This window comes from Barbus barbus (genome assembly GCF_936440315.1).
Source record: "Barbus barbus genome assembly, chromosome: 3".
Lineage (NCBI taxonomy): Eukaryota > Metazoa > Chordata > Actinopteri > Cypriniformes > Cyprinidae > Barbus > Barbus barbus.
In genome coordinates, this window is record NC_136731.1 from 16,257,562 (window position 1) to 16,283,960 (window position 26,399).

General features: G+C 36.4%; 3 protein-coding genes across 5 annotated transcripts; all 3 read left to right on the top strand.

Annotated features, from left to right (window-relative positions):
- The first annotated feature begins 297 nt into the window (after nt 1-297).
- Nucleotides 298-6,177, top strand: LOC306847230 (dynein regulatory complex subunit 3-like). Of its 3 annotated transcripts, none has more exons than XM_079381063.1 (13): nt 298-481; nt 1,724-1,913; nt 2,128-2,244; nt 2,318-2,484; nt 2,633-2,779; nt 3,085-3,204; nt 3,368-3,480; nt 3,574-3,748; nt 3,852-3,983; nt 4,715-4,785; nt 4,864-4,987; nt 5,148-5,279; nt 5,607-6,128. In XM_079381063.1, exons 2-13 carry the CDS (start codon nt 1,760-1,762, stop codon nt 5,715-5,717), a joined length of 1,563 nt encoding a protein of 520 aa, XP_079237189.1. In that variant the 5' UTR covers nt 298-481; nt 1,724-1,759; the 3' UTR covers nt 5,718-6,128. The 3 variants fall into 3 exon arrangements, with proteins under 3 accessions (XP_079237189.1, XP_079237190.1, XP_079237188.1); XM_079381062.1 differs by lacking the exon at nt 298-481 and adding an exon at nt 1,492-1,546 and having other exon boundaries at nt 5,607-6,177; XM_079381064.1 differs by lacking the exon at nt 2,633-2,779.
- A 170-nt stretch (nt 6,178-6,347) lies between these two features.
- Nucleotides 6,348-14,300, top strand: LOC306847168 (glucose-induced degradation protein 4 homolog). The gene is made up of 6 exons (XM_079380973.1): nt 6,348-6,716; nt 7,892-7,951; nt 10,234-10,341; nt 10,475-10,576; nt 11,236-11,366; nt 11,472-14,300. Exons 1-6 carry the CDS (start codon nt 6,522-6,524, stop codon nt 11,533-11,535), a joined length of 660 nt encoding a protein of 219 aa, XP_079237099.1. The 5' UTR covers nt 6,348-6,521; the 3' UTR covers nt 11,536-14,300.
- Nucleotides 14,301-20,187: 5,887 nt separating this feature from the next.
- LOC306853595 (NADPH oxidase organizer 1-like) lies at nt 20,188-24,877 on the top strand. The gene is made up of 8 exons (XM_079391124.1): nt 20,188-20,328; nt 21,984-22,064; nt 22,146-22,218; nt 22,313-22,496; nt 22,610-22,794; nt 22,889-22,996; nt 23,311-23,428; nt 23,725-24,877. The coding sequence occupies exons 1-8, from the start codon at nt 20,263-20,265 to the stop codon at nt 24,341-24,343; spliced, it is 1,434 nt and encodes a 477-aa protein (XP_079247250.1). The 5' UTR covers nt 20,188-20,262; the 3' UTR covers nt 24,344-24,877.
- The last annotated feature ends 1,522 nt before the right edge of the window (nt 24,878-26,399 follow it).

Here is a 26,399-nt window from a genome sequence, read left to right on the forward strand (position 1 = left end):
GAATGTGCGAAAACATATGGAAATTGCCATATAGAAACATAAATTCCAGTTCAAATGAATTTATGGACATGTTTGGTGCATATTGTGTAACGGGTAAATATGATTGTATTTCTAATAAATCCCCAAATTTGCTTTTAGGTCCATGAAGTATCTAACAAATGTACGTGTCACTCGAAAAATATCACTGTATGCAAGGCTGCCAACTCTCACGCATTCAGCGTGAGACTCACGCAATTGACCCAATTCTCACGCTCTCACGCCACACCCCCCTTTTCTCACGCAGACTCGTGCAGCAGTGAGAAAAAAAAATCGCGCCGCATGATCTCTCGCAAAGCAAGGCGCAGAGAGACCAGACAGACAGTGTAGTGAGTTTTTTGTGACAATTGTGAGGGAAATACACAATTTATTCCCATAAACTGTGTAGTCAGCCGTTCTCCCTCCCATCTGCACCGTGTGAATTGTGAACGCACAACGCAGGCAGGTCAGTGAGTTACGGGGCGCCCCGTGTCTCCGTCCAGTTTAGGCTAGTAGCTAATATGCTGTTATAGTTTATATAGAATTAAGTTAGCATTAGCAGAGTTGTTTGTTTTGCAGCACTGAGCAGTTATTTTACATAACTTCATCATAAAAAAACATGACAAATATCTGGATATGCCTAGTAGTTAATGTTAATTATTGTTTTCTAAGAACAGAATGTCAAGTCAATGACAGCCCATATTTAAATGATTTTATTTATATATCAATCACAACTCATCAATCATGTCCAGATATTTGACTGGTGGTGGTGTCAGTATGGATAAATTAGAATTTTCTGTTATAGGATGTTATCTAAAGTGTCAGGGACAGGCAAGAAAAGAACGCTTGTATCAATGTGGGCAGCTTATCAGCCCTCCAAGAAGTCCTGTGACCCTGAGAAGCAGCAGGAAAAGACACAGGAGGAACATGAAAGTCTATCTGAGACTTTAGAGCAGGAGACAGTTGAGCCCTCAGAGAAAGAAGAGAGACCAGGCCAAAAGATTAAAGCCCAGAGATGATTAAGCCACCAGCACTTACAATAGAGCACATGTTAATCTGTGAACATGTTAATCACATGTTAATCCTATTTCTGTAAAATGTTTGTGAAAATTAAATGTAATGTAAATCTCCCAAGAAATTCTGTACAGATACCAAATACTTTGACAATCAATATATACCTAATACACTTCTGCTACTGCAATGATTGTTTGTATTTTTTCCACACCAAGCCACGCCCCTCCATAAGCCCCTCCCCATAACCAAGCCCCGCCCCCACAATCTCACTCTAAGATGAACTCAAAAGTTGGCAGCCCTGCTGTATGGTTCATTATAAATAAATAAATAAGTGATACATTGATGCCACAGAAAGTCAGGCTCAATTAAAAAAAAACAAAAAAAAAAAAACGAAATTCTGTTTTAATTATTTTAGCCCGCCTCAAAGCGGCTCAAATCTCCGGAAGTTGCAAGCGGTAGTCTGCGGTTGCTAAGCAACTGCTTTGGCGTCCGGTAGAGGTGTGCTTGTCCCAGGCAGGTCTGTTATCAATTGAGAGTGTATTACTAAATATGAGCTTTTAATACAGAAAAATAACCTTTGAAATGATGACTGATACAATGTTTCACTGATTTTATGGTGACAGGTCTCCAAAATAATAATTATAATATGCACTAGATACCGCTTTTGATCTCCGTAGGCCATGTGTTTCTGCAGGTAATAAACGGCTCCAGTCTCTAGAAGCAGTGGACAATGAACTGGCAACAGGATGAACCTAAAGTAATAGACGAGGAGATGCTAAAAAAAGCAATTGAGGAACAAAGACCTCAGGGACAAGCTGGAGATATATCCAAGAAAGAGGGCATCCAGTATGAAGACGTGCTACAACTAAGACTAGACTACAGGAGTATGAACATCACTGATCATTTCACACCTAAACAACTGTATCACTTTATTAAACTAATTCAGTTAACATTTTATATAAATTTGTGGATTTATTTTTAAGCATATTTCGCCCAAAAAACAAGAGAAAAGTATCTATATATATATATATTAATGAGAAATGCTACAAAAATATGGGTCTTTTTTTCAAAATATAATTATATTGATGTTTTTTGTAGACATCCTGAAGATTTACCACCTGTGGCATTTCACCTCTTTAACAAAACTTCAGCTGGATAATAACGTTATTGAGAGGATTGAAGGATTAGAAAACCTCGCTAATTTGGTCTGGCTTGGTGAGTTAAAGTTGTCTTATTGACATCAAAACAGATGCGGACACTAATAATCTGTAATTGTTGTATTCCTCAGATTTGTCATTTAATAATATTGAAGTGATTGAAGGACTGGACTCTCTTGTGAAACTTCAGGACTTGAGTTTATTCAACAACCGCATTTCTGTCATTGAAAACCTGGATACGCTGCAAAACCTGCACATCCTCTCTTTTGGAAACAATGCAATTGCTCAGCTTGAAAATGTAAGCCAATTGTATTTGTTATGATACATTTGTGTGATAAAGCGTGTTTGATTTCATTGTATGCAGCTATCCACTAATCAATTAATTTAATTAATCCATGAATGTCACTCAAACATAAAGCTGAAGAAAATCATATCCAATCCTGCAGGTGTTATACCTTAGAAAGTTTAAGAATTTACGCACTCTCAATCTTGCGGGAAACCCCATCTGTGATGACGAGAGGTACAAGACATTTGTGGCAGCGTATCTTCCAGACTTAGTTTATCTGGACTACAGACTACTGGATGAACAAACGGCAAGGAAGACATTAATTAGTCATTTCTCATTTTTTGACTGCTTTCAAAAATAATAATCAAGTACTTTAGTAGTCATGTGTACTTCTGTAAGTCACGAAGGTGTACTCTCTGTAAGTACAATGACCTTTTATTTAATTAATATTCTATCTGCAAGTACAGTTTTGAAGTACGCTAGAAGTACACATTCAAGCACACTTTTTTTTCACTAGGGATAAATAACATTTGTCCTAATGTTCTTCTTTTTTATTATTAGATTTTAGTTCTGTTTATAATTAATAGGCTTTGCATATTTTTACATATATAGCGTGAAATTGCCATTACAAAGTATAAGTATGCAATTGAGGGAATGCAACAAAATGAGCTGCAGGAGCAGCAGGCAATGGAGGCTCAGAAGATCAGCAACGAGGAGCTTCAGCTGCACAAGGTGACCACATTACCATTTAGATTAAGTTCTCTAATGTTCTAGGATTCATAATTTAGATTTACACATTTACTGTAGTGAAAAAAAATAGTTTTTTCTACCGGACTAGCCTAGGTAATATATACTCTTCACACTGGTGAATAAATATTGCTTCCTTCTTTTACAGGATGCATTCGTGGAGTTCTTGAATGGACCTCAGCTCTATAACAGCATGTTTGATGAAGATCCTGATGGCGAGAAACTGGCTCTCCTCCCTGGAATGGAAGCATTGCTTGAGACATATCCTTGTCAGGAATGGCAAACATAATAGAACTGCTATTAAAAATACTAAAAGGCCTCAAAACAATCCATTTACCTTGACAATCCATGTACATTTAAGAGCAAAATGGAGGCTCTATGTGTGCAGATATTTGATGCGGGTTTGACTCAGCATGCTCAGAGAACGGCTGAGGTGGAATCCTTTTTTACCTGTTCCCATGAGGCAGTGGCTGACAATCGGCAGAAAGCAGCACAAATAGCAGCTGACTTTGAAAGCTCCAGGAGGCAGGTTAGTTTCTTCTCCCTCAGGCAAGCTGGGAAAATGATACAAGCAATTTCTCACCAGCTGGACCTAACAAAATGCTCACAAATGAAATTCCATTCTCTTGCAGAAAATAGTGGAGATGCAACAGATCACAGATGTCGAGCTACTTGAAGATCACATCTGTTCCTGCCAAGAGCAAACTAACCAGCTCTCTGAAACCCTCATGAGTTTAGAACTGCAGCTGGTGGACCAACTGGAGGTCAGAATAAAAAACGTATAGACGTATATTGTTGACCCCAAAATTTGAACATTTAGTGAAAATGTACTCACCCTCAGGCCTTGATCCAAAATTTAGATGACTTTGTTTCTTAATTTGAACAGATTTGGAGAAATGTAGCATACTTCACTTGCTCACCAATGGATCCTCTGCAGGGAATGGGTGCCGTCAGAATGAGAGTCCAAACAGCTGATTAAAAACATCACAATAATCCACAAGTAATTCACACCACTCCAGTCCATCAATTGATGTCTTGTGAAGCGAAAAGCTTTGGACTGTTTTCGCTTGTAAACAGTGTATGGTCTGTGCATATTTCTCTCCTGATTCAGACGTGATTACTTTTATTGGAGAAAGCAATATTATGGATAGAGGAAATCTTGATAAATGTATTTATTACAAACATGCATCTTCACAAGATGTTAACTGATGGGCTGGAGTGGTGTGAATTACTTGTGATGTTTTTATCAGCTGTTTGGACTCTCATTCTAACGGCACCCATTCACCGCTGAGCATCCATTGGTGAGCTAGTGATGTTATGCTAAATTTCTCCAAATATTGTAAAGAAACAAACTCATATCTTGGATGGCCTGAGGGTGAGTATATTTTCAGCAAATTTTCATTTTTGAGAGAAATATTCCTTTAATGTATTATATATGGACCATATCGTAACACAATAACCAAATAGAAGTTTCACAAATCTGCTTTTTTTTAAGGACATCTTCAAAGACTTTGAGAGGAACATCTCAGACATGGTTGGAGGGTTTATTGAATATGTGCAAGGGATATATCCTTTATTCAACTAATCCTAAACACACACACACAAATACATTTATTCAAAAATACTTCTTTGACTCTGGCACACATTTGCACAGTGCCGAGACCTGGAGAACCAGCACCATGAACAACAGCTTGAGATCGCCTTGGCAACACTGGAGAAGGTGGTCAAAAATGAGCTAGAGGAGGAAATACCTGATGATATGGCCATGGTCAGTGGAAAACAGTCTTGATCACTTAACGTAGAAACAAATAAGAATTTGTGTTTATACATTATGAATAATGAAGAAGAAGTCATGTAACTATTTATGTCCCAGCACATATTTTAGTATAGATTGCTGTTTCGTCCTCATTTCTTATGCTGCTATGTAGCTGTTGGTAGATAAAGACACAGTGACCAATGCAGTCAGTGCTTCCCATGACACCCACCTGCTGAAGATTGATAACAGGGAGGATGATCTACTGACACGGATCAACAGCTGGATGAGCGGACTGCTGAAATCAGTATGTGATAATGAACACGCTTCCTGTGCTTTTAGACCTTAACAATATTATATTATATATTTTATTTTGTCATAGTGTATCAGCCTACCAAGCAGCTGTCTAGGATCACACTTCCTGTGCCTGAACTAATTAACTTTTACTTACTAATTAACACATTTACTTATAATTCATATTATATTATATTAATATATCAATTATTATTATACTATATTATTATATATTATAATAATTATTATATTATATTGGTTTGTCACCATTCAGCTGTCCTCACAGACTTTTTATTATTAAATAAAATGTAAATGTTTGAATCTTTGTTTGTGTTAATAGATACATGATGAAGAAGTGACGAGGAATCGCAAGCGCATCTCAGAGATCCGAAACTACGTTAGTTACGTGAAGGATGAGCTGGAGGACATGCGATTGTCTGAGGACCATTAAAATGTTTCTCAAGTCAGATACATAAACAAATAACTGTAAACTAATTTTGCTATTTTTGTTGTTAGTAAACAAGTACGCAGCTGTATTATTTTAAGTAAATACTGAGATGAACTAGTTTTAATGTTTTTAAAAAAGTATTTTATGCAATGCTGCCATCTACAGGGAAATACCTGTGCTACAGCAATTCCATTTGTTGACTAAGAGAGAGCTGTACATAAAAGGACATTTCTCAAATGGGGTGTAGGCAGCTATATCTGTCTGTCTATCTATCTATATATAAATTTAGTATTACAGTTTCACATATCTAAATTTACTTAAGTTCCCATAGCTAACACAATCCTTTCTGCGAAAAAAAAGTTTCATGTACTTTGTTTATCAAAATATCACACATTAAAAAATATCATAATACCAACAAGAATGTTATTTTTTATATAACGACCATTAAACATGTTTTACTGGCAAATTCGTTGTTCAGAAATCAGCTGTCACATATACAACATTAACGACTCCCATCAAGTAGAACTACAAATCCCATCATGCTTTTCCCAAAGCAGCCAATGGGCATTCAGCGTCATTGTTACTCGACGTGCGTCATCCAATCAATTAACAGCATGCTGGGTCACATGATCCAGCCGTTGAGCGCCTTCGTTCTGCTGTGAAGGGACGTAACCGCGCGTCCTGCAGGAGAAACTCCGAAACTTACGCATCGCGCTGCCAGTGTCGCGTTTTCTCCCGTTCCCGCGCGTCTGATAAGCGCCGCTCGGCCGCTAGAGCTCGGGGAGAGCCCCGCGGAAGCGATCGATCATGCCGGTGCGTACCGACTGCTGTCAGGGCTCGCCGCTGGCCTGCTTGGCCTCGGCCTCGGCCTCTCTCGTTCCGCCCCCGCCGATCAATACCCATCAGCCCGGCGTCAACACCTCTCTGCTCTACAGCGGCTCCCAGTTCCGCGGCTACCAGAAGAGCAAAGGAAACTCCTACGATGTCGAGGTGGTTCTGCAGGTAAACACGCATGCTTAGCAACGAGCGAGCTCCCTAGCTAGGCAGCATTCTGGGTTTCAACGCACCTGCGAATACAAATGACTGCTGTCCAGAACTGCTGTCTAGGTAGGCAGCTCACTGTGACTGCGAAGCCCTAAAATGTTGTTTGTTTGCTTGTAAGTAGGCAGTCTACTAGGTAGTTTTGAGTATAGAAATGCTGTCTAGGTAGTTTACATAGAGTTGTGGTCAAAATGATTAGAACACTTAGTATTGTCAGCAGCTAAACATGGTTTAAAGTCAGTTATTTCTATCTTTTGCTGTAGTGTCAGTAGGAAATATCAGTTTACTTCTCCAAACATTAATTTTGCCATGAATTGTAATAATCCAGTGAGGTTTTTGTCTTGACAACAGCCAGTGCTCCACACAGAGATCTGATCTGATCATCATCCAGTCTGTCACCTGCAAAGCTACAGTACTGTTAAAAGTTTTAGTTTTAAGTTTTAAAAATGCTGTAAAATGAGGATGCTGTCAAAATAGATTTTCTTTATCAATTAACTTACTTCTATAAACTAAATTACATCAACATTTGGTGTGACCTTGCTTTGCGTTTAAAGCAGCGCAAGGTAGTTTTCTTGGAGCATTTTGGAGACGTTGATCTCCACAGTTCTTCTGGATTGAGTCTGTCTCGGTTTGTTCTGTTTCTTCATGTGATTTCAGACAGACTGGATGATGATCAGATCTCTGTGTGGAGCACTGGCTGTTGTCAGACAAAAATCTCACTGGATTATTAATGGCAATGACAATTAATGGCAACATGAATGTTTGGAGAAGTAAACTGATATTTCCTACTGACACACTACAGCAAAAGATAGAAATAACTGGCTTTTAACCATTTTTAGCTGCTGACAATACTAGTGTTCTAATCATTTTGGCCACCGCTGTATGTGTGTGTAATGTTTACGTGTGAAACGCGTTTCCATTTCTAATATTGTATGTCAGTGGATCTGGAGTTACAGTCAGTATGGATCAGTTACCCATTTTTAAGTAAAATGGAGCAATTTGAGACTGTGTCATAACTTCATGTTTGATGCCAGGTTAGCACTTTCTAATAGTTTTTTTGAATGCTATTGCACTGACCCACATTTGCAGATCTGTTTATCAGTGATTTAATTAAAAACCTTGCTTTGGACCCACAGCACGTGACCATGGAGGACTCGTACCTGTGTGGATACCTCAAGATCAAAGGTCTGACAGAGGTAAGACAGACTTGTGGTGACCGCGTTTGTTGTGATATAATCATACTGTGATCTGTTTACTAAATCTGTAATGTTGTGTTTAGTCACTGCATGGTGATCAGTGTATGACAGGACGTCAGATAAACAAAAACTACTTTTGTTTGTCTGAGAGTTTCTGCTTTTGTGGTCTTCTGGTTTGTCTGCGATACTGGAGCAGTGCACAGTGGGTTTGGACAGGGATCTTTAAAGTGCTGCTGTCTCACACTGATAGTCAGTGATTTCATCAAGATACAGGAGTCTAAATCTACTTTAAACAGCCGAATGCACAAAGATTGATTGACCTGCAAATCAGTTATAGTGTGTCAAAGGACATATAAAATGGATATGACAGTCTGTTTTTATTTTGGCATTTATGCTATTTCCGTGAATTGATTAAAAGGTAGGTTTTTTAAATATTTGTTTTCTTCCAATCTAGCCATCTATAACGCCAAACAAGATTATCCAGATGTGTGATGTAAGAACTAAAATACAGTAAAATGTAGTTAAAATAATCAGAATGATCATTTTTCTATTGTTTTACCTAAATAAGTTCAGATAATATTCAATTGTTTTTATGTCAGCTATCAGTAATATTATGAAATACTATTATAATTTAAGATAACTCTTTTTTTTTTTTTCTATTTAAATATGTTTTAAAATGTCATTTATTACATGAGGGTAATAAAACTGAATGATAATAAAGCTGAATTTTCAGCAACCATTACTCCTCGTTTGAATAATTTGGTGACCGATTTGGTGCTGAAATAACATTTCTTATTATTTTCAATGTTGAACAGCATCAACATTGAACAGCATTTATTTAATACAGAAATCTTTTGTAACATTATAATATAACATATCTTTACTGTTAAACAATTTAATGTATACTTGTTGAATAAAAGTATTAATTTCTTATGACAGATGTTATATATATATATATATATATATATATGTATGTATGTATATATATGTATGTGTGTGTGTGTGTATATATACATACATTAGGGTTGTAACGGTATGAGATTTTCACGGTATGATAATCGTCTATATTTATTAATATTATTAAACAATAATTCGTATCAGTACCAAAGACTCTTAAAAGAATAAGAACAAGTTATTTGAGTGAACAAAATCCTTTATTGCAACAAACTTGAAATCATTTTAATGAAAGTAAGCCTCCCTTCTGAGGAAAAAAACCAATTACAAAATAAAGCCATAAGCCTTATGTATATCTATATCACACTTTAACATTTTAATTAATGTTTTAAAATGTTATCAAATGAAAATTTAACAACACTTATTTTTGGCAAAGTGCTGCACAACAGAGGTATTCTAAGTAAAAACATGGACAAACATGATATTCCTTAAAAATAATGTTTAAATTAATTATTATAAAGAATATTATTATTGTTGTCATAACTTTTAAGTACTTTGTACAATGCATGCATGCCACTAATGGTATTTTCAGCATCCTCTGCAGGTATTTGTCATAATACATAATGTACTTAAGTTGGTTATGTTCATATTATGTATAGGCATATACATTATGTATTTTATTGACCCTCTAACTCTAGCACTCTCTATTCTAATTGTATTTTATCTATGTCTTTTTATTTAAAAATTAATAATAATAATAATTATCTGTACTGCGTTAGGCTAACCAAGACTTGTAATAGCACTTGCACGTTGTTGCTCTTTTGTTGGTTTTGATTGCTTATGTCCTCATTTGGAAGTCGCTTTGGATAAAAGCGTCTGCTAAATAAATAAATATATTAAATTCGAATAAATATATACATTTTTATTATGAAATATTTTATTAAAATAATAAAACCTGAATTGTACAGTATATTGTATTAAAACATTCTAATATAAAAATACTACATAAATACTCGAGTAAACATTTTTGGGAGATAATGCAATTAAACCATTAAATCAGAGTTTTGAATTAGTTATTTTAAATGGACACTTTGAGTTTGAACGGATTAATTAAAATTAATTGGACTTACTAACTTTAATGCTATACTTAAGTTTAAATAAGAAATGCTGTTAAAACATCATGAGACAAGGAAGTATGGCCAAATAAAAAGTACACTGACAATACTGTGCTATTCATTTGATGTGTGTGTGTAATACATCTTTACAACATTCTTTAACTTTATTTTTCTAGAATAATTAGTGTGACTGTATCAGAAATTTATGTCAGGTCACAGCCAAGATGACTGAAAGGAAAAGCATTACTCATTCTGCTCTGCTGCTCTCTGTAGGAATATCCCACACTTACTACATTCTTTGCTGGGGAGATCATAAGCAAGAAACGGCCTTTTTTAACCAGGAAATGGGACGCGGATGAGGATGTCGACCGAAAACACTGGGTAATGAATAATGTCACAATTCAGTGTGTGCATAATGCTCTACACAAATCATGATTATGATTCATGCATCATGACTCAAATGTGGTAGTAGAGCCTGATCTGCTAAATATGTTTTTCTCTTCTTTTTCCTCAGGGGAAGTTTAAAGCATTTTATCAGTACGCAAAAAGCTTTAATTCGGATGATTTCGACTATGAAGAACTAAAGAACAGTGACTACGTCTTCATGCGGTGGAAGGTATGCTATATTTTATGAATAAAACCATATGTAGTACTGTTCAAATGCTTGGGCTCAGTAAGATTTTTCTTGATGTTTGAAAGATATTAATACTTGTATTGAAGTATTCAATGCAAGGATGCATTAAAGTTTATCAGAAGTGACAAAGGCATTTGTAATATTACAAAAGATTTGTATTTCAAATAAATGCTGTTCTTATGAACTTTCTATTCATCAAAGAATCCTGAAAAAAAGGATTGCGTATCAATATTAAGCAGCACAACTGTTTTCATTATTGGTATTTATAAGAAATGTTTTTTTGAGCAGCAAATCAGCATATTATGATTTCTGAAGGATAATGTGACACTGAAGACTGGTGTAATGATGCTGAAAATTCAGCTTTGTGTCACAGGAATAAATTACATTTTAAAATATATAAAAAATAGAAAGCAGTCATTTTAAATTGTAATATTTCACAATATTACTGTTTTTACTGTATTGTTTTTTATCAAATAAATGCAGCCTTGGTGAGCATAAGAGACTTCTTCCAGAAAAATCTTACTGCCCCCAAACATTTGAACGGTAGTGTATATCTACGCATCCATAGAAGTTAAATAAATGTATATACAAATCTAGTGAAATGGTGTAAATAAATCAAATGCTGTGTTTGTTTGTTTCAGGAGCAGTTCCTAGTTCCAGATCACACGATCAAAGACATCAGCGGTGCTTCCTTCGCTGGCTTCTACTACATCTGTTTCCAGAAGTCTACAGCCACCATAGAGGGTTACTACTACCACAGAAGCTCTGAATGGTATAGAATTCTTAAAAGTCATTTAAATAATGACGTTTATTATAAATGTTCAATATATATATACATATCACCTCAAGAACCCAATTTTGATCCTGTTCTTATCAGGTATCAGTCTTTGAACCTCACACACGTCCCTGAACACAGCGCACCCATCTACGAGTTCCGGTGACACTGAAGTCCTCGAGATGAATCTACAGAGGAAATGGACATCAGAGAACGAGAGGAACTGTCTAATGATTACTCCCAGGACGCGACTGTCCTCTCCCCTCAGTGAAAGAATAAACAGAGGTACAGATGATGGAGGAAGGAACTCTTTCAGGAGACTCTCTACACAAGCCGATCAAGCCAGTGGGATTCGGGGATTCGCAGCAGTGTTAGCGTTTTGTTTTTCCTTTTATGTTTTTAACGCCTCTGTCCTCCGATCATCTTAGAAAACTATTTTTATCCTTAAGGTTTGGGGATTAAAATCACAGTTTTTCTTTGCCCTGGATGGAAGAGCCAATGGTGAAATTTGTCTCTTGTTTTTGCCTTGTAATTTGATAAAAGAGCATGGCCAATCTAGAAGTTTTGAAATTTGTTTTAATTTATTTTGAATCATTCTGTATGAAAAGACTGTGAGCGGGACGCTGTATACAGACACTGGGACGTCTTTTGAAGACGTATCAAAGATTCAGTGGGCGATATGATGGATATGGAGAGTTGCTATTGTCTGCGGCTTGCTTGGCCCTCAGACGTTTTTTTTTTATTAACGTAAGGTGTATCATCAAAAGTCACATATATAAGCAGCTGGGTCCTTCGCTTCTACGTGTGATATATTTTTTATTATGAAATATAATAGAGTCAGGTGTTTTGGAAAGAGATATATATATAATATCCCATGGTGGTAAAGCTATTTGTAAAGCTGCTTTGGATGAAACATTTCTTTCTGAGTTTGGAAAAAAAAATCTGTCGGTAGTTTTACGCTCCTTGTTTTGCTATGCAACCTGAAAAATCTCAGCTTATAAGAATCTCAAGTATATGGAAGCCTGTTTCCACCACGCAATGCGAACAGAAAGGTCACTTTTTTTATTACACAATTCTTAATTCTTTTCTGGCAAATCTGAGTGTATATCGTTAACATTTTCGCAATTCAGACTTTTTTCTTGCAATTCCAAATCTGTATCTTGCAATTCCGACTATTTTCTCAGAATTCAGATTTAAAATCTTGCAATTTAATTTTTTACCTTGGAAATTCAAGTTTATATCTCGTAGCTTTGAATTTTTACCTCAGAATTTCAATATTATATCTCAGAATTCCAGGAAAGAAAAAGTCTGAATTCTTTCTTGGAATTCCGAGTCTGTATCTCGCAATTCTGACTTTTTCCCCAAAAATTCTGAGTTAACATCTTTCAAATGACCTTTTTCCTTTGAATTTTGGTAGTTTATATCTCGCGATTTTGACATTTCCAAATCTGTATCTTTTTTTCCCTCAGAATTCCAGGAAAGTAAAAAGTCCAAGTAAAAAAATGTTTTGTTTTTTTTTTCTTGGAATTCTAAGTCTGTATCTCACATTTCAGATTTTTTTTTTTTTGTCCCAGAATTTGGAGTCGACATCTTGCAATTTTACCTTTTTTTTTTTTTTTTTTTTTTTTATGTGAATTTTAAATTTCTCGGAATTCTGACTTTTTCTTTCCCGGAATTCTAAATGAACATCTCATCTCATAATTTTTGCTTTTTCTCTGAGAAAATAGTTGGAAAAGTTGGAACTGATAAGAAATAAAGTCAGAATTGTGTTTTAAAAATTCGCAATTAACTTTTGTATTATTATTATTCTGAGGTGGAAACAGGCCTCCTTAAAAGTCTCTTAGGTTTGAGAATAATCACTTCTCACTTGTTCACTTTAATATTGACAGCTCAGAGAGTATGGATTGGTATTGGCACCAATGTCACGCGGCGTGTCGGAACGCAAGGCTGTAGCGCAACATGGCTTTCAGTCCTTGCCAAGGATGTCATGCTGAATAAGCAAGTGTTTTTATTGGAGGGCTCAGGAAGACTTTTCAAAGCAAACAGTCCAGATAATGGACAACACTGTTATTTTAAACTACCCATCAGGCGCAATTTTTGACAGCCGTGATATGATGCTACGGCAGCTCTGGCAATCTACATCTCTTACAGCCTTACAACGCACAAAATGTAACGGCTGACGCTTTAAGGAACCTCTCAAGAGGTACTGAAAGATTGGGAGACACATTTATGATACAAAACCCAGATGCGTCCATTTAAGCTTTCGTCAAACCCTTTGCCTTAAAAGTCAGAGATTTGTCTATAAACCACTTTTATAATCATTAGTTTTAAGCTCTGTACAGAAAGAAAGACTTATAAGAATGTGAGTGTTACGAAAAGGCGTTTGAAATGTAAGATTGCTGTACCTCATCCGCCAAAACCTCCTTTTTAATTGTAGACTAGCGAGTGTTTAACAGGTTCATGCCACATTTCAACCTTGCTATGTTGAGAGATGTCCTAATGATATTTTGTACATAGAACATTTTTGGCTCATCCCATGGCCAAATCCCACTAATGCTGCACATTAACTCGTGCAAAATGTCTAAAACACACCCAATAATTGACATTTTGCAAATATGTGTAAATTTGATATCTTTTCCTGTTTGAGTTCTTTTGTTGTCCTTAAAACCAGAAATGTGGTCACAGAAGTGTTTATGAAGATGTGGGATGTTTGTTTGCTGCACCTAATAATCTGCTGCCTGAAGGTCAAAATTTATTTAAAGAAATGCTAAGCAAACGAAAGGCCACTGCACATGCTGTTACAGTCCAGAAGGAGGGGATGTACATAATAGGGCTGTTTGTGGTGTACACAGATGACTTAATTCTCTACAATTATGAGTGATCTTTTTATTGGCACAGAAGGATAAGAAAATAAAGACTCTATTGAAATTTTTTGATTGTTTTTTTTGTGTGAGTTCAGGACATGGATTGACTTGCTCATAGGTTTGTGCAAACTGCAGACGGAAAGTGAAATGAAAGTGTTTTATTTGGGTTACTCTCATAATGTATTACACATAAAGGGATGCAAGCGACTCTCTGAACCACTAGATGGTATAGTATCATCTCTTTAGTACATGGACTGTGATCTAGTGTACTAGTAGGCAATATACAGTTCTCTGAATACCATCTACCCATTATGCACCAAATCGTTTAAAACAATTGAATTGTCAATTCTCTTTAAACTTTATTTAATTGGCAAAAGTACAAAGAAAAGATTTCCAATGTGTTCACTCACCAACTTCATTGTATTTTGTACATATAAACAAATATCGATTTTTTTGGCTGCAAATTGGGGAAATTGTAAAATACGTACGATTTAGCAAAAGTCGTATGAATTCGTATGTGTGAGGTCATACCAGTTCATACTAATTAGCCACTTAGTAAAATACTTATGAATGTGGGCAATGCGCCGATATATAACTTCGTTGCAGGTGTCCCGAGTTCTAATTCCGGCTCGAGGACCTTACCCGATCCCGCCCCCACCCTCTCTCTCCCTCCCACTTTGCTTAAAGGTAAAACGCCAAAAATAAATCTTAAAAAAACGTACAAATTGCCATGAGATCAGATCGACCGGTCTGCTGGCCGGTCTAACACATTCACTCTGTCTCTACCAAACCACGCTGTTGTAGCACATGCAGAATGAGAGCTGGCATTGTCTTGATCTAATAACCATGAACTTCCCATGAAAGAAGTCATCTTGATGGCAGTACATGTCTCTGTACAATCCCAATATATGCCTCCATGTCAATGGTACCTTCGCACATATGCGTCACCCATGCTGTTTGCACTGATGAACCCCATGACAGATGCTTGCTTTGGCTGGTGAAAGTCTGGATGGTCCCTTTCGTCTTTGGGACTAAGAACTCAAAAGTCTATTTTTCTTAAGAACAAGTGGAAATGTGTGCTGTGGTCAGATGAGTCCACATTTCCTCTTGTTCTTGAGAAAAATAGACTTTTGTTGTTTGTTTTTGACTATCTCAGACAAGCACTGGCCCAGTATAGCTTTCATAACAGAGATTCAAGTTGCACTTCTTGATGCAGCAGCAGACTGTGGTGAATGACAGCGGTTTTCTGAAGTACTCTTGAGCCCATGTGGCTATATTTAACACCACAGCATGACGGTTTAATTATGCAATGCCATCTGAGGGCTCAAAGGTCATGCATATTTACTTCACCTTGCCCTACACAGACTGAGATTTACCTGAATTCCCTGAATCTTTTCACAATATTATGTATAGTAGTTGGTGAAAGACCTAAATTCTTTTGATTTGTTTGAAATCTGTTTGATCTGAAACACTGGGAATCTTTTCTTTGTACTTTTATCAATTAAATAAATGTTAAAGGGAATGAACAAATCACAGATTCTTGATTTCACTGCATTTTACAAAATGTCCCAACTGTTTTGGAATTGGGATTGTAACTTTAGTGCAATCAAATGGGTCAAACGTTAATGTATTCATGTTGGAAATGAAGGTCAAGTCGCGCGCAATGCATAATGGGATACGGTATACCATGTTCTTTGTGGTCTGCCATGTACTGCAGAATTATGTATGAGTAATGCAGTATTTGTGGCAAAGCAATAAACCATAAACGATTAAGAGCAGAGAAACTGTTGTGACTCATATACAAAATAATTAAAAGGACATTAGGGTCTGACAGCCTATAATATATAGTATGTGCACCAAGGCTGCATATATTTAAGCAAAAATGCAACAAAAAATCTAATATTGTGAAATATTATTGCAATTTAAGATAACTCTTTTCTGTGGGAATATATTTTTAAAATGCAATTTATTCCTGTGATGCAAAACTGAATTTACAGCATCATTACTCCAGTCTTCAGAGTCACATGATCCTTCAGAAATCATCCATGCTGCGTTGCTGCTCAAGAATCATTTCTGATTATTATCAATGTTAAAATCTGTTATGCGGCTTAATATTTTTGCGGAAACCATGATAAAGAGCAGCATTTATCTGAAACAGAAACCTTTTATAACAGATGTAAAAGTCTTTACTGTCACTTGTGATAAATAAATTAGTAAATAGATAAATGAATTTAGTGCATACGTACATTTAATGTAGCACCTGAATTCAAGGAAGAGTACTGAAGTGTATTTGAAACACAACTGCAAATGTTTTTCTCATTGATAAATTTATGTTTCACCCTTTTCTACGTTGTCACGAGTATTTTGGACTTCACACCAGCAGTTCACTTTTATCACTATATTATGTCATGGGGCTAACAGTAAGCCAACACCAACAAAATATTTCCCAGCACATTGCATATTTCACAATGCACTTGACGTCAAAAATCAAATAACACTGACTGTTCTTTGCATTTTCCTGTGAAAGCGAATGCAGTCCATATGATTCACAACAGGAAATGATGGACTTCAGGAGGAGGCCAGTTACTTTCCTTCCACAATGGCAGTCTTAAAGGAACAAATTCAGTTACAATAAAGAATAGGTTATATAATGTTACTTTTGTGCCTCATGCATTAGAAATGCAATGTCAAAAATGAAAATATGTTGTCCGCTGGACGCTGTTTCAAAAGCTGCTCAAAGTTTCAAAAGCTACTCAAATCAAAGAGCTAAAAGATAAAGCTTGGGTGGAAATTCACATAGACTTTGTCAAGCGAATCACACATACACAAACGGTCCAGCTCTGTTTGCTGTCCATATCTCTGGGAAACTCTGTTATCGTTGTCTGTGGTGTTAGTATAGCTAACCACATTGATCTGTTTTACATTGCATGGACTTCACAGTTCATACGCAATAGTGGAAAGGCTTCATCCATTCAGATCACAATGTACATCTTACGTTACGTTTATTTTATCCAAAGCGACTTACAATTGCTATATATGTCAGAGGTCGCACGCCTCTGGAGCAACTAGGGGTTAAGTGTCTTGCTCAGGGACACATTGGTGTCTCACAGTGGATTCGAACCCGGGTCTCTCACACCAAAGGCATGTGTCTTATCCACTGCGCCATCACCACCCACATCTAAATGGCATAGCATCATATTGTCTAATGATGAATGTATTATGAGTTTCTGATCAGTCAGGAGTTTAGAAGCCCAAGATACAAGAAAAATGTGCATACTTCATTTTTATATTCGCGTTATAAGAAAATGTGAAAACGTCCATCTAAACATCACAAGGGTGTTGTGGGTTGTTTCCAGGAAATTGAGAATTACAGTAAAAGATTAGCTAATCACCAAACCTAGCAGAGTAATGAGGATGGAAAGTAAAACAACAACGCTCTTGAAATAAATGTTCCAGTCTGTTTATTTGCTGACATATTTCAAATTTTATTATTGAGAATAAAATAAGCTTGGAATTGTTGCGACACTCTATTGTATTTTTTTTTTCCTAGTCAGTTCGAGATTCTCATTTCAGATTTGCTTTGTTTTAATTATGTATATAAAAGTTTTTTTGTTATATGAATGGTCTGTGATTTTGTGGTTCCTGTAAGGTATGGCTTTAAGTTGATTATTTGTTGTATAAAGCAGCGTTATTATTGTTAACTATCACTAAAATTAAAACCATAAAACACATTTTCATTACTTGAAATAAAATAGATATTAAATTAGAATTGTATATGATTGTACATCATTATACTGTGGAGTCTCTAAATAGACCTGGTGATATATATAAAAAAAATGTAATGAGAGGGAAAATTTTATTTTTAATGCTTTTGCATTTTCTTGTAAAATGTATGTGATGGAAATAATATGATGTGTAAATTACAGTCTTTAGAACAAGTGTGATTAGGGATTTTGCTCACCCTAATATAATAAATAATATACCAAAATACCTCTAATAATCATGTTTACAATTAACAAGATTAGTACAGCGAAACCTATATGCATATGTTATGTAAAATCTGCATCTGGTATGTTTTTTTTTCAGCGAGTCAGTCAGTGCTGTTTAATACAATCAGCGTTGTTAATTGTGAAAACGTGTTATATAATAAACAAAGGTGTGTGCTTCAAATATAGCTCGGGCACACATCTGAGAGGAAATCCTGCCTACTTCTGTTTCCTTGAAGCTTCTTATAACCCAATTTATTTCCTGGAATGTCTAGGGTTTGTGGCTGTATCATTACATCAGCCACAGATTTTTGAATATCTCAGCACAATTTTATGACATAAGGGCTAAAAGTATCATAATCAGTAGTCCTTTCCGGTCTAGACTACTACATCATAACACAAACTAGTTTTATTTATACTACTTGCACTTCCCACTATGGCTGATTGCAACATATAAGACCATTTTAAGAACTTTAATTTTCCTTTCATTAAGGCAAGGCAAGTTTATTGATTTTTAGTTGTTTGACCCCTAGAGTCATGTATGCATTCACCTTGAGAACTTCATCTTTGTTTCCAAATGCAATGACTTCAGTTTTCTCCTTGTTTAACTGAAGAAAGTTCTGGCACATCCAACTGTTAATTTCATCAATGCATTGGCAGAGGGAGTCAATGGGGCTGTAGTCATTTGGAGATAAGGCTAGGTAAATCTGGGTATCATCAGCATAGCTGTGATAGGCAATTTAAAGGCTTTAAAAGAAAATTGTGAATTTCATTCACCATCAACAATTTCGACTTTGCTTTAGTTTGTTAGCAGTTAGCCTACTAAAATGTGTCTTTAAGGTATATCCCGAAATACATAAATCCAACCCTTTAAGTATTGTGGTACAATGCTAGAATGAAATGACTATAGTTCTTTGATACAGGCTAAGGTTACTTAAGTAGCCAGCCACAGATTGACTAACTGTAGGCTACAAGTAACGTCACAGTAGGGTTGCCACCTTCAGCAAGGCAAAATAAGGGACACCCATTCACAACGAATACAAATTGTATATGATATGTTTGATTATTTACTATGTATAAATGTATGATTTATATAAATGATAAATTAATAAGGGTCTAACATTAATCATAATCTAATAATGTCTAATAATGTCTAGAAATATAATAATTATGTCTACCAAGCTCTGATAATGTATGGAATATTATATTAATATAATAACAGACTATCCAAATTTTAATAAAACAACAGGCCTATACATTGAAGCACAGATGTATCTGTTACATTAAAAATATGAAACTTTTATCATAATTTACCCAGATTGTTCTAAACCTGCATAATGTTCTTTTTTCTTCTGAACACAAAAGAAGATACTTATAACTAAACAGCTGCTGGTCCTCAGTAACTTAAAAAATAAAGAAAGAAAAATACTATCAGAGTCATTGGGGAACAGAAACTCTTTGGTTACCCACATTCTTCAAAGTATTTTCTTTTATGTTCAACAAAAGAAAGAAATTATTACAGGTTTGGAACATCTTGTGGGTGTGTAAACTGTCCCTTTAAGCCACAGTTCACCGTGAGCAACTGAAATGTTTCTCTGCAAACTGCCCGTTCATCATTAGTTACTGGACAGACCCATTGATAACTTTCCCATTCAGCCTTACATCTGGAAAGCTTTTTAAACCGCGCAGGTTTAGCTGCGCTCGCGTGAAAGCGCGCGCGTTCTGGAGACGCCAAAATGCAATCACGCGCAAATGAGCTTCTCTAATACCTCGTATGAAATTGATTTTATTATAATTGCTATTAGTATTATCAACAGTGCAGAATACTTATTTGTTGATTCATCTATGTGTTGGCATTTGTAAAATATGGGACAAATCGCGTCACATGATATTCCATCCAGGCTTTTTTTCAAGGAATTTCTTTGGTGAAACTGCCGCTGGAGCGAGCTGGACGCGGGTCCCGCCTCTGACCGGAGGAGGCATAAATAGAGCGCGCGCATCAGGACAGCAGTCAGTCAAACAGACTACAGCAAGCTGGTCAGTATGGGCGAGCAAAGACACCCCGTCAATATTCAGCTTTTTGGAGTGATGCAGAAAGAAGTAGCTAAAGTAAGACACTTTTTTTCACTCGTTTTTTTTTTTTTTTAGGGTTACACTTTATTTTAAGGTGCCCTTGTTACAGTGTAATTACACATTTAAGTACTGAGTAATATTAAACTAAATGTACTACTTACTATATCCTCCTGAGACCCAGCTATGGAGTTTTTGCCTCTGTAGTGGACATTCTATTTCAGTTAATTTCTCTGAGATGTCTGGATGTCCTGTACAGAGCACATTCAGGGCTTTATAGATATACTAAATGTTTGGCAGTTTGACCATGACACCCTCTCCTCGGTCTTTAAAGATGGCTAAATTTAATTTAGTAAAAAAAAATTACATCCTTATGGAAATATTATATTTTGTAATTGTCATTTAAATCTGAATAATTTTCAAATGGTTTGTCATAAAGCAACATCTCAGGAAAATGTTATGGGTTTTCAAATTCAAATATGACTTCCTGTTATGATACAGGACATAATTTCATACATGTCCACTGTAGAGGACACCAGGACTAAAAGCATGTGTATTATGCATTTTGGGAGACATAACAATTGAATAGGAAAATAAATAATATATTTTATGAAATATTAAGATATTATTATGAAAATCTGGTCAATTATTACTCTCATTATGACAATTCTTTTTTCAACATGCTATCCCAACAGCAACCCATTAATATGCAAATTAGATAGTGTGTTTAATGGGAAAACCAGTTTATGGAAATCTTTACACACATATTGCATAAAACAAAATGGTATATAAAATCATTTTGTTATATATTTTATAACATAGTTGAGAATCATCCTTACACTTTGGAAGAAATAAATCTTGAAACCTAAAAATGTATTGGTGATTAAAAAAAGAAAATCCCAATGTTTTTGCCTTTTTGATGTCTATTCATGCCATTTTGTTTTTTGTTTTTTTTTAGAAAAACTGAGTCCTGGTGTCCTCTACAGAGGACATAGAATAAAACATGAATAATATATAATTTTTCAAAAAGTTTAATTTTTTTTCTAATGCTCTAAACAATGTAATGACATGAAAAAATACTAAATTCACAAAGCTTTGGTGGGGGTCTCAGGAGGATATGGTTGGGGTTAGGATGAGGATTTGGTTTAGGGTTAGTTGCATGCAATTATAGACATAGCCTAATTTATTGTTATTATAACAGTACATAGCTTACATGTAACAAGGAAACTGTAAAATAAATAACATTTTAATATAGGCTACCGTTGTTTTCAACAAGATTATGATGTTTGTGTCAATCAGTGTATTACAATTTTTACACAACAGCATACATATTTTAATTTATCAGTATAATTAATGGATTTATTACTAGGCTAGATACTGTAGTAATAGCCTAATTATCCTACATAATAATGTGAAATTACAAAAAGCATCGTGACGCATTTAAAAATAATACACACAGTGTTAAACATTTCTGTCAAATAACCTAAAATGTGCTTCATGTGATAACAGTTAACTTTATTCTTTACAGAATATTAACATGAACGGATAGAAATAAGGAACACTCTTGTATGTACAGTGGTTCATTAACACTACTCTGAACATAGGCTACTTAACTATAGCTACACAATTACATGAAGACTAATGTAATTAAAAAGAAGTATTGAAATGTGTCTAATACATTCTTCTCTTCCCAGTTGTACATGACCACTGTACTCTGGTCAGATCAAAATGAGATTACTGTGTACAGATCGCTTGAAGACTTCAAGACGCTGCATGTAAGTCTCTTTCTTCATTTAAATTATATATATATATATATATGTTCAAGTAGAATAACATCTATATGCTTATTACTGTAGAAACAACTCAAGAAGAAATTCCCTCCTTCAAACCCCATTAGAAGGTCAGGAAGGATTGTTCCCAAATTTAAAGGTAAATACTTTGCCAGTTGTTCATTAAACAGTGTGCAAATTCAAGCCCTCATCATGAAGTAATATATTTTTAAAATAAAATAATTTTTTTGCAGCTGCAAGAGTGCAGAGGAACATGCAGAAGTGGAGCCCCAGTAAGTCGGTGCTCAGACTGAAGGCTCTGGAAGAATACTGCAGTGAACTGCTGAAGAGCGATCCCCGTATCTGCCAGAGCTCAGAGTTCATCCAGTTCCTGCTTCCCAAACCCCAGGACCTCGATTCTGACTTTGCAAAAAACAGGTAAGCGGTTGCTGCCAAAACAAGCAGAGTAGAAAATAATAAATACACCATTTTCAGAACTATACGAAGTCACTGAAACAGAACCTAATTAAAGATTGTGTTTTGTTGGACAGTATCGTGATCATGCCATCAGAAACATCTCTGAGCAGTGGTAATGTTGGAATGAACATTGTTACTCAACCCTTTGTTACTGAAACATACCGATGCATAGCTACTTATGAGACCAAGGACACCAAGAACCGGCCCTTCAAGGTTGAGGTGGATGAGATTGTGGATGTGCTCATTAAAGACCAAAAAGGTGAGAACTCATTTGGCCTTTGAATCGTTTGCCAAACTAAACAGAAGCACAGAGTCTCATTTCAGTGTTTGCTGACCTTGTACTTTCTCATCAGGATGGTGGCTGGTGGAAAATGAAGACAAACATCTTGCTTGGTTTCCTGCTCCGTATCTACAGAGAGCTGAGATGGATGATGATGGTCCTAATGCGATTGATGGCGGAAGTAAGTAAACCGGTTTAGTGGTTTCTAATGTAATCTAGTTGTATTTATTTGGAAATAAAAAAGGTTTGGCCCCACTGTGAATATTTACATTCTTGTGTCTTGAATCAGCCTTTCTTTGGAAACCAACCTAATTATGCTTATTCCATTAACTTTGAAAATGAATGAATTTTGGTCACCTTGTTGTTGCAAATCACTGTGAATGCACAAATCAAAAGTAGCAGTTTACAAAATAATAACCCTTGTACATCGGTGTCTAATACTCCTCCTGGAGAGCCAGTGGAAATATAACCAGATCTTATATTTCCATTCGGCAGGCGTTTTCTATGTTGCCACCAAAACTTACAAAGCCATGAACAGTGATGAACTATCAGTGGAGATCGGGTCTGTGGTGGAGGTGTTACAGAAGTCTGACAACGGCTGGTGGATAGTGAGGTAAATCTCCATATCGTTTACTAACGAAAATGAGCAGATGAAATACACACCAGTAAGCTAAGAGGCAGGAAACCTTTACCTGCTCATTTGACATGCAGTAGAGTCTGGAAACAAACTTGGCACTTGCTTTACATCCTCATTTTTATGGACTTGTTTTGGCAGTTTGTGCAGATGATGCTTCTTCCTTGTTTACTTCCAAAGAATGAAACCAAATTACCCATTGATTTTATACAAGCTCTAATGCTACTTCTAGATCACTCCTCAACGATTGAGAGCTGTCTTTGTCTATCCCTCAGGTACAATCGAAAAGCAGGATTTGTACCATTTATGTACCTGCAACCATACAAAAATCCACGAGTGCACCTGATGCCTGCTAAGAGGGAGATAACCAGCTCCACGCTTGACTTGGCACAACTTCAACGTCCTGGAGAAAATTTCTTGCAGGTCTCTGGCCGTGAGCTCAGCAGATCCCAGGGCAACCTGAGACCTCCAGGAAGCACCGTGGAGCCTAAAGATAAGCAGATGTCACGATCAATGAGTAGACTGCTAGATGCTCGTACAACACGGCTGACTCCACCGTCAGTCCGAGTGGAGTTTGTTGAGAATGGCCAGCAAAGCAGTCTGAGTGACGACAATGATGAGTTCAGCGACAACGATAGCAGCTTCTCCGGCAGCGATTCGCTAAATCGCTTGGACATGGAAGAGCAATTACCCCGGAGTCGCACCCCTACACCTGACTCCTCTTACAGCCTGAGCCCTGAGAGTGCAGGAGACGGCAAGATGATCGGCAGCAGATCAGACCCCAGTCTCAACAAGATGCCCTCCACCCCCAAGATACCACCCAGACCCCAAGCTCAGGAGATAGTCAAACGCTGCACCACCGTCACACGCAAAAACCTGCAGAGAACCAGTTAGTCCGATGTCTCAAGCACTTCAGGTTACGTTTGAGGAGAGCATCCAAGAGTCCAGGTCCAGACAAGCATTAATGTCCACTGCCATAACACTTGCTTGATACTAATGTGGTTATTTGATGGACAAATTGTGGAGAGATTCTTGCTACACATTTATACTACTAGAACTAAGTTTATATATTATTCTTGGAACAGAATTATTACATATGTTACAAATGATGGGTCTACATGTTTCTAGAGAAGCTGCTCTTTGGATCAGAAAAATATAGATCATCTCTTACTGAAGAAAAGATAATGATCGACACAACCTAGAAATCTTTTACAATCTTCTACAGAATATTTATCCAAAATTTGTATCTTACTTAGTCTTACCTCTTTTTCCATAGTGGAAAATATCAATTGTGCCTTATATGCCTTGTATGTCCTGACATATATTATACTTGAACACTGTATACTCTTCAGAGTTGACTTGTTGCATATTTTTCCCCATGTTGAGTTCCTGTAAACAAAAAATAAAATGTTTAACCGAAAGACTGGCATTACTGGGGTGTTCATTCCTGCAAATGGATTGTTAAAGAAGTATCTCATATTAAGCACAATGTATGCCGAAAAAATATCTAAAACACAGGTTACGACCAGATCAGTTCTTTAAGGACCAACATCCAAGACTCCAACTCAATCAATCCCACCTTAACCAGCTAATTATTCCTGTTTCTCAAAGAGTAGAGTTTGGCATTAGCAACACCAAGGTCATGGGTTTGATTCCCGTGCATGAATGAAAAAAAAAGAAAAAGTAAAAGCATCCAGCCAAATGCTAAAATCTGATTGTGTTGAAATGTTGGAGAGAGGTTGGAAGTGAAATCAGCAGGAAAGTAGCTCTCCAAACTATTCCTGTTTTAAGTTAATTGCTATTATTACTATGGTTTAAACCAGAGGAGTCCAGTCCTACTCCTGCAGGGACACCGTTTTGCAGAGTTTTTGCAAGACGTTGGCCTTTAAGGAGCAGGATTGGACACGCCTGACATTTTAAAGAGCTGGTTTTAGTTTTTGCATTCGTATTTCACCTCCCATGTCTTTCTATTACCAAGACTTTAGTGGATGGGTAGTGCACAGTAAACCCAATACAAGTCAGCAGTCAAAACTGTCCACATTGTTCTAATCAGACGAAAACCAAATGTGACTGCAAAGAAGTTAAATATTTTATTCGTTTATTGGTTTCTGGTGTCCTGTAGCCCCACTTTACAGGAAATCTCATTGTCTAAAATCTTGCATGATGGTAAGGTATGTTTCGTTTCACTGTGATTTTGTAATGTCATGTATCTCTCAGTGGACAGACAAATTACCTGTCTGTCTAAACACGGTTGGGGTTAGAACACGAAAATATGCAAACATCAAGATCAACTCACGAAAGAACAGGTTTAGATGGTATTCTGTCAAAATGAGAGTGTTTTGTATACACCCTGCATTCTTTCAACTCAAGTTTCTCATCACAAATGCAATCGGTGTATCTAACACTGACAGCAATCTCAGATGTCCACCGTTCGATACTTTAAAAAGCAGACATGACTGCTTGCACAAGATACTGAACATTTCAGGAAAACCAAAGCAGCTAAACAGCCACAGTATCATTAAAAGGAAGGACTGAATACACACTATTGTAGTAAGAGCATGCTTTTGGAAAAGTACTGTGATACTCCAAGGGTGCTTTCACATCTGTAGTTCGGTTCATTTGGTCCAGACCAAAGGCAAATAATTATACATTGTAGCTATTTTTAGCCGTTTTGGTTCCTTTTCACACCACACTGTTTGCTCTGGTCCGAACCAGCTGAAACGAACCAAAATTCAGTCACGTGACAACATCTGCTTCACTTGTTGGCTAGACGTGTTTTTGAACGCATTCCCTAAACTGCTTTTTGATTGGTCAGAAAGAGCGTGCGGGAAAATTCTAACGGTGCTCCTGGAAGTAAACAAAGACAGGAGTAAAATGCAGCTATTTTGAGGCTGCGCACCTCCTCACAACCCCAAGTTTGTCCGTGACCTGCCATGCTAAACTGCAAACT

Excerpts from the sequence above, each read along its gene's own strand:
- LOC306847230 (XM_079381063.1), top strand. The coding sequence starts at position 1,760 with ATGAACTGGCAACAGGATGAACCTAAAGTAATAGACGAGGAGATGCTA. Across the intron at positions 2,780-3,084 it reads GACTACTGGATGAACAAACG|CGTGAAATTGCCATTACAAA; the intron begins GCAAGGAAGACA and ends TTACATATATAG. Across the intron at positions 3,205-3,367 it reads AGGAGCTTCAGCTGCACAAG|GATGCATTCGTGGAGTTCTT; the intron begins GTGACCACATTA and ends CTTCTTTTACAG.
- LOC306847168 (XM_079380973.1), top strand. The coding sequence starts at position 6,522 with ATGCCGGTGCGTACCGACTGCTGTCAGGGCTCGCCGCTGGCCTGCTTG. Across the intron at positions 6,717-7,891 it reads ATGTCGAGGTGGTTCTGCAG|CACGTGACCATGGAGGACTC; the intron begins GTAAACACGCAT and ends TTGGACCCACAG. Across the intron at positions 11,367-11,471 it reads TACCACAGAAGCTCTGAATG|GTATCAGTCTTTGAACCTCA; the intron begins GTATAGAATTCT and ends TGTTCTTATCAG.
- LOC306853595 (XM_079391124.1), top strand. The coding sequence starts at position 20,263 with ATGGGCGAGCAAAGACACCCCGTCAATATTCAGCTTTTTGGAGTGATG. Across the intron at positions 22,219-22,312 it reads GATTGTTCCCAAATTTAAAG|CTGCAAGAGTGCAGAGGAAC; the intron begins GTAAATACTTTG and ends ATTTTTTTGCAG. Across the intron at positions 22,997-23,310 it reads TAATGCGATTGATGGCGGAA|GCGTTTTCTATGTTGCCACC; the intron begins GTAAGTAAACCG and ends TCCATTCGGCAG.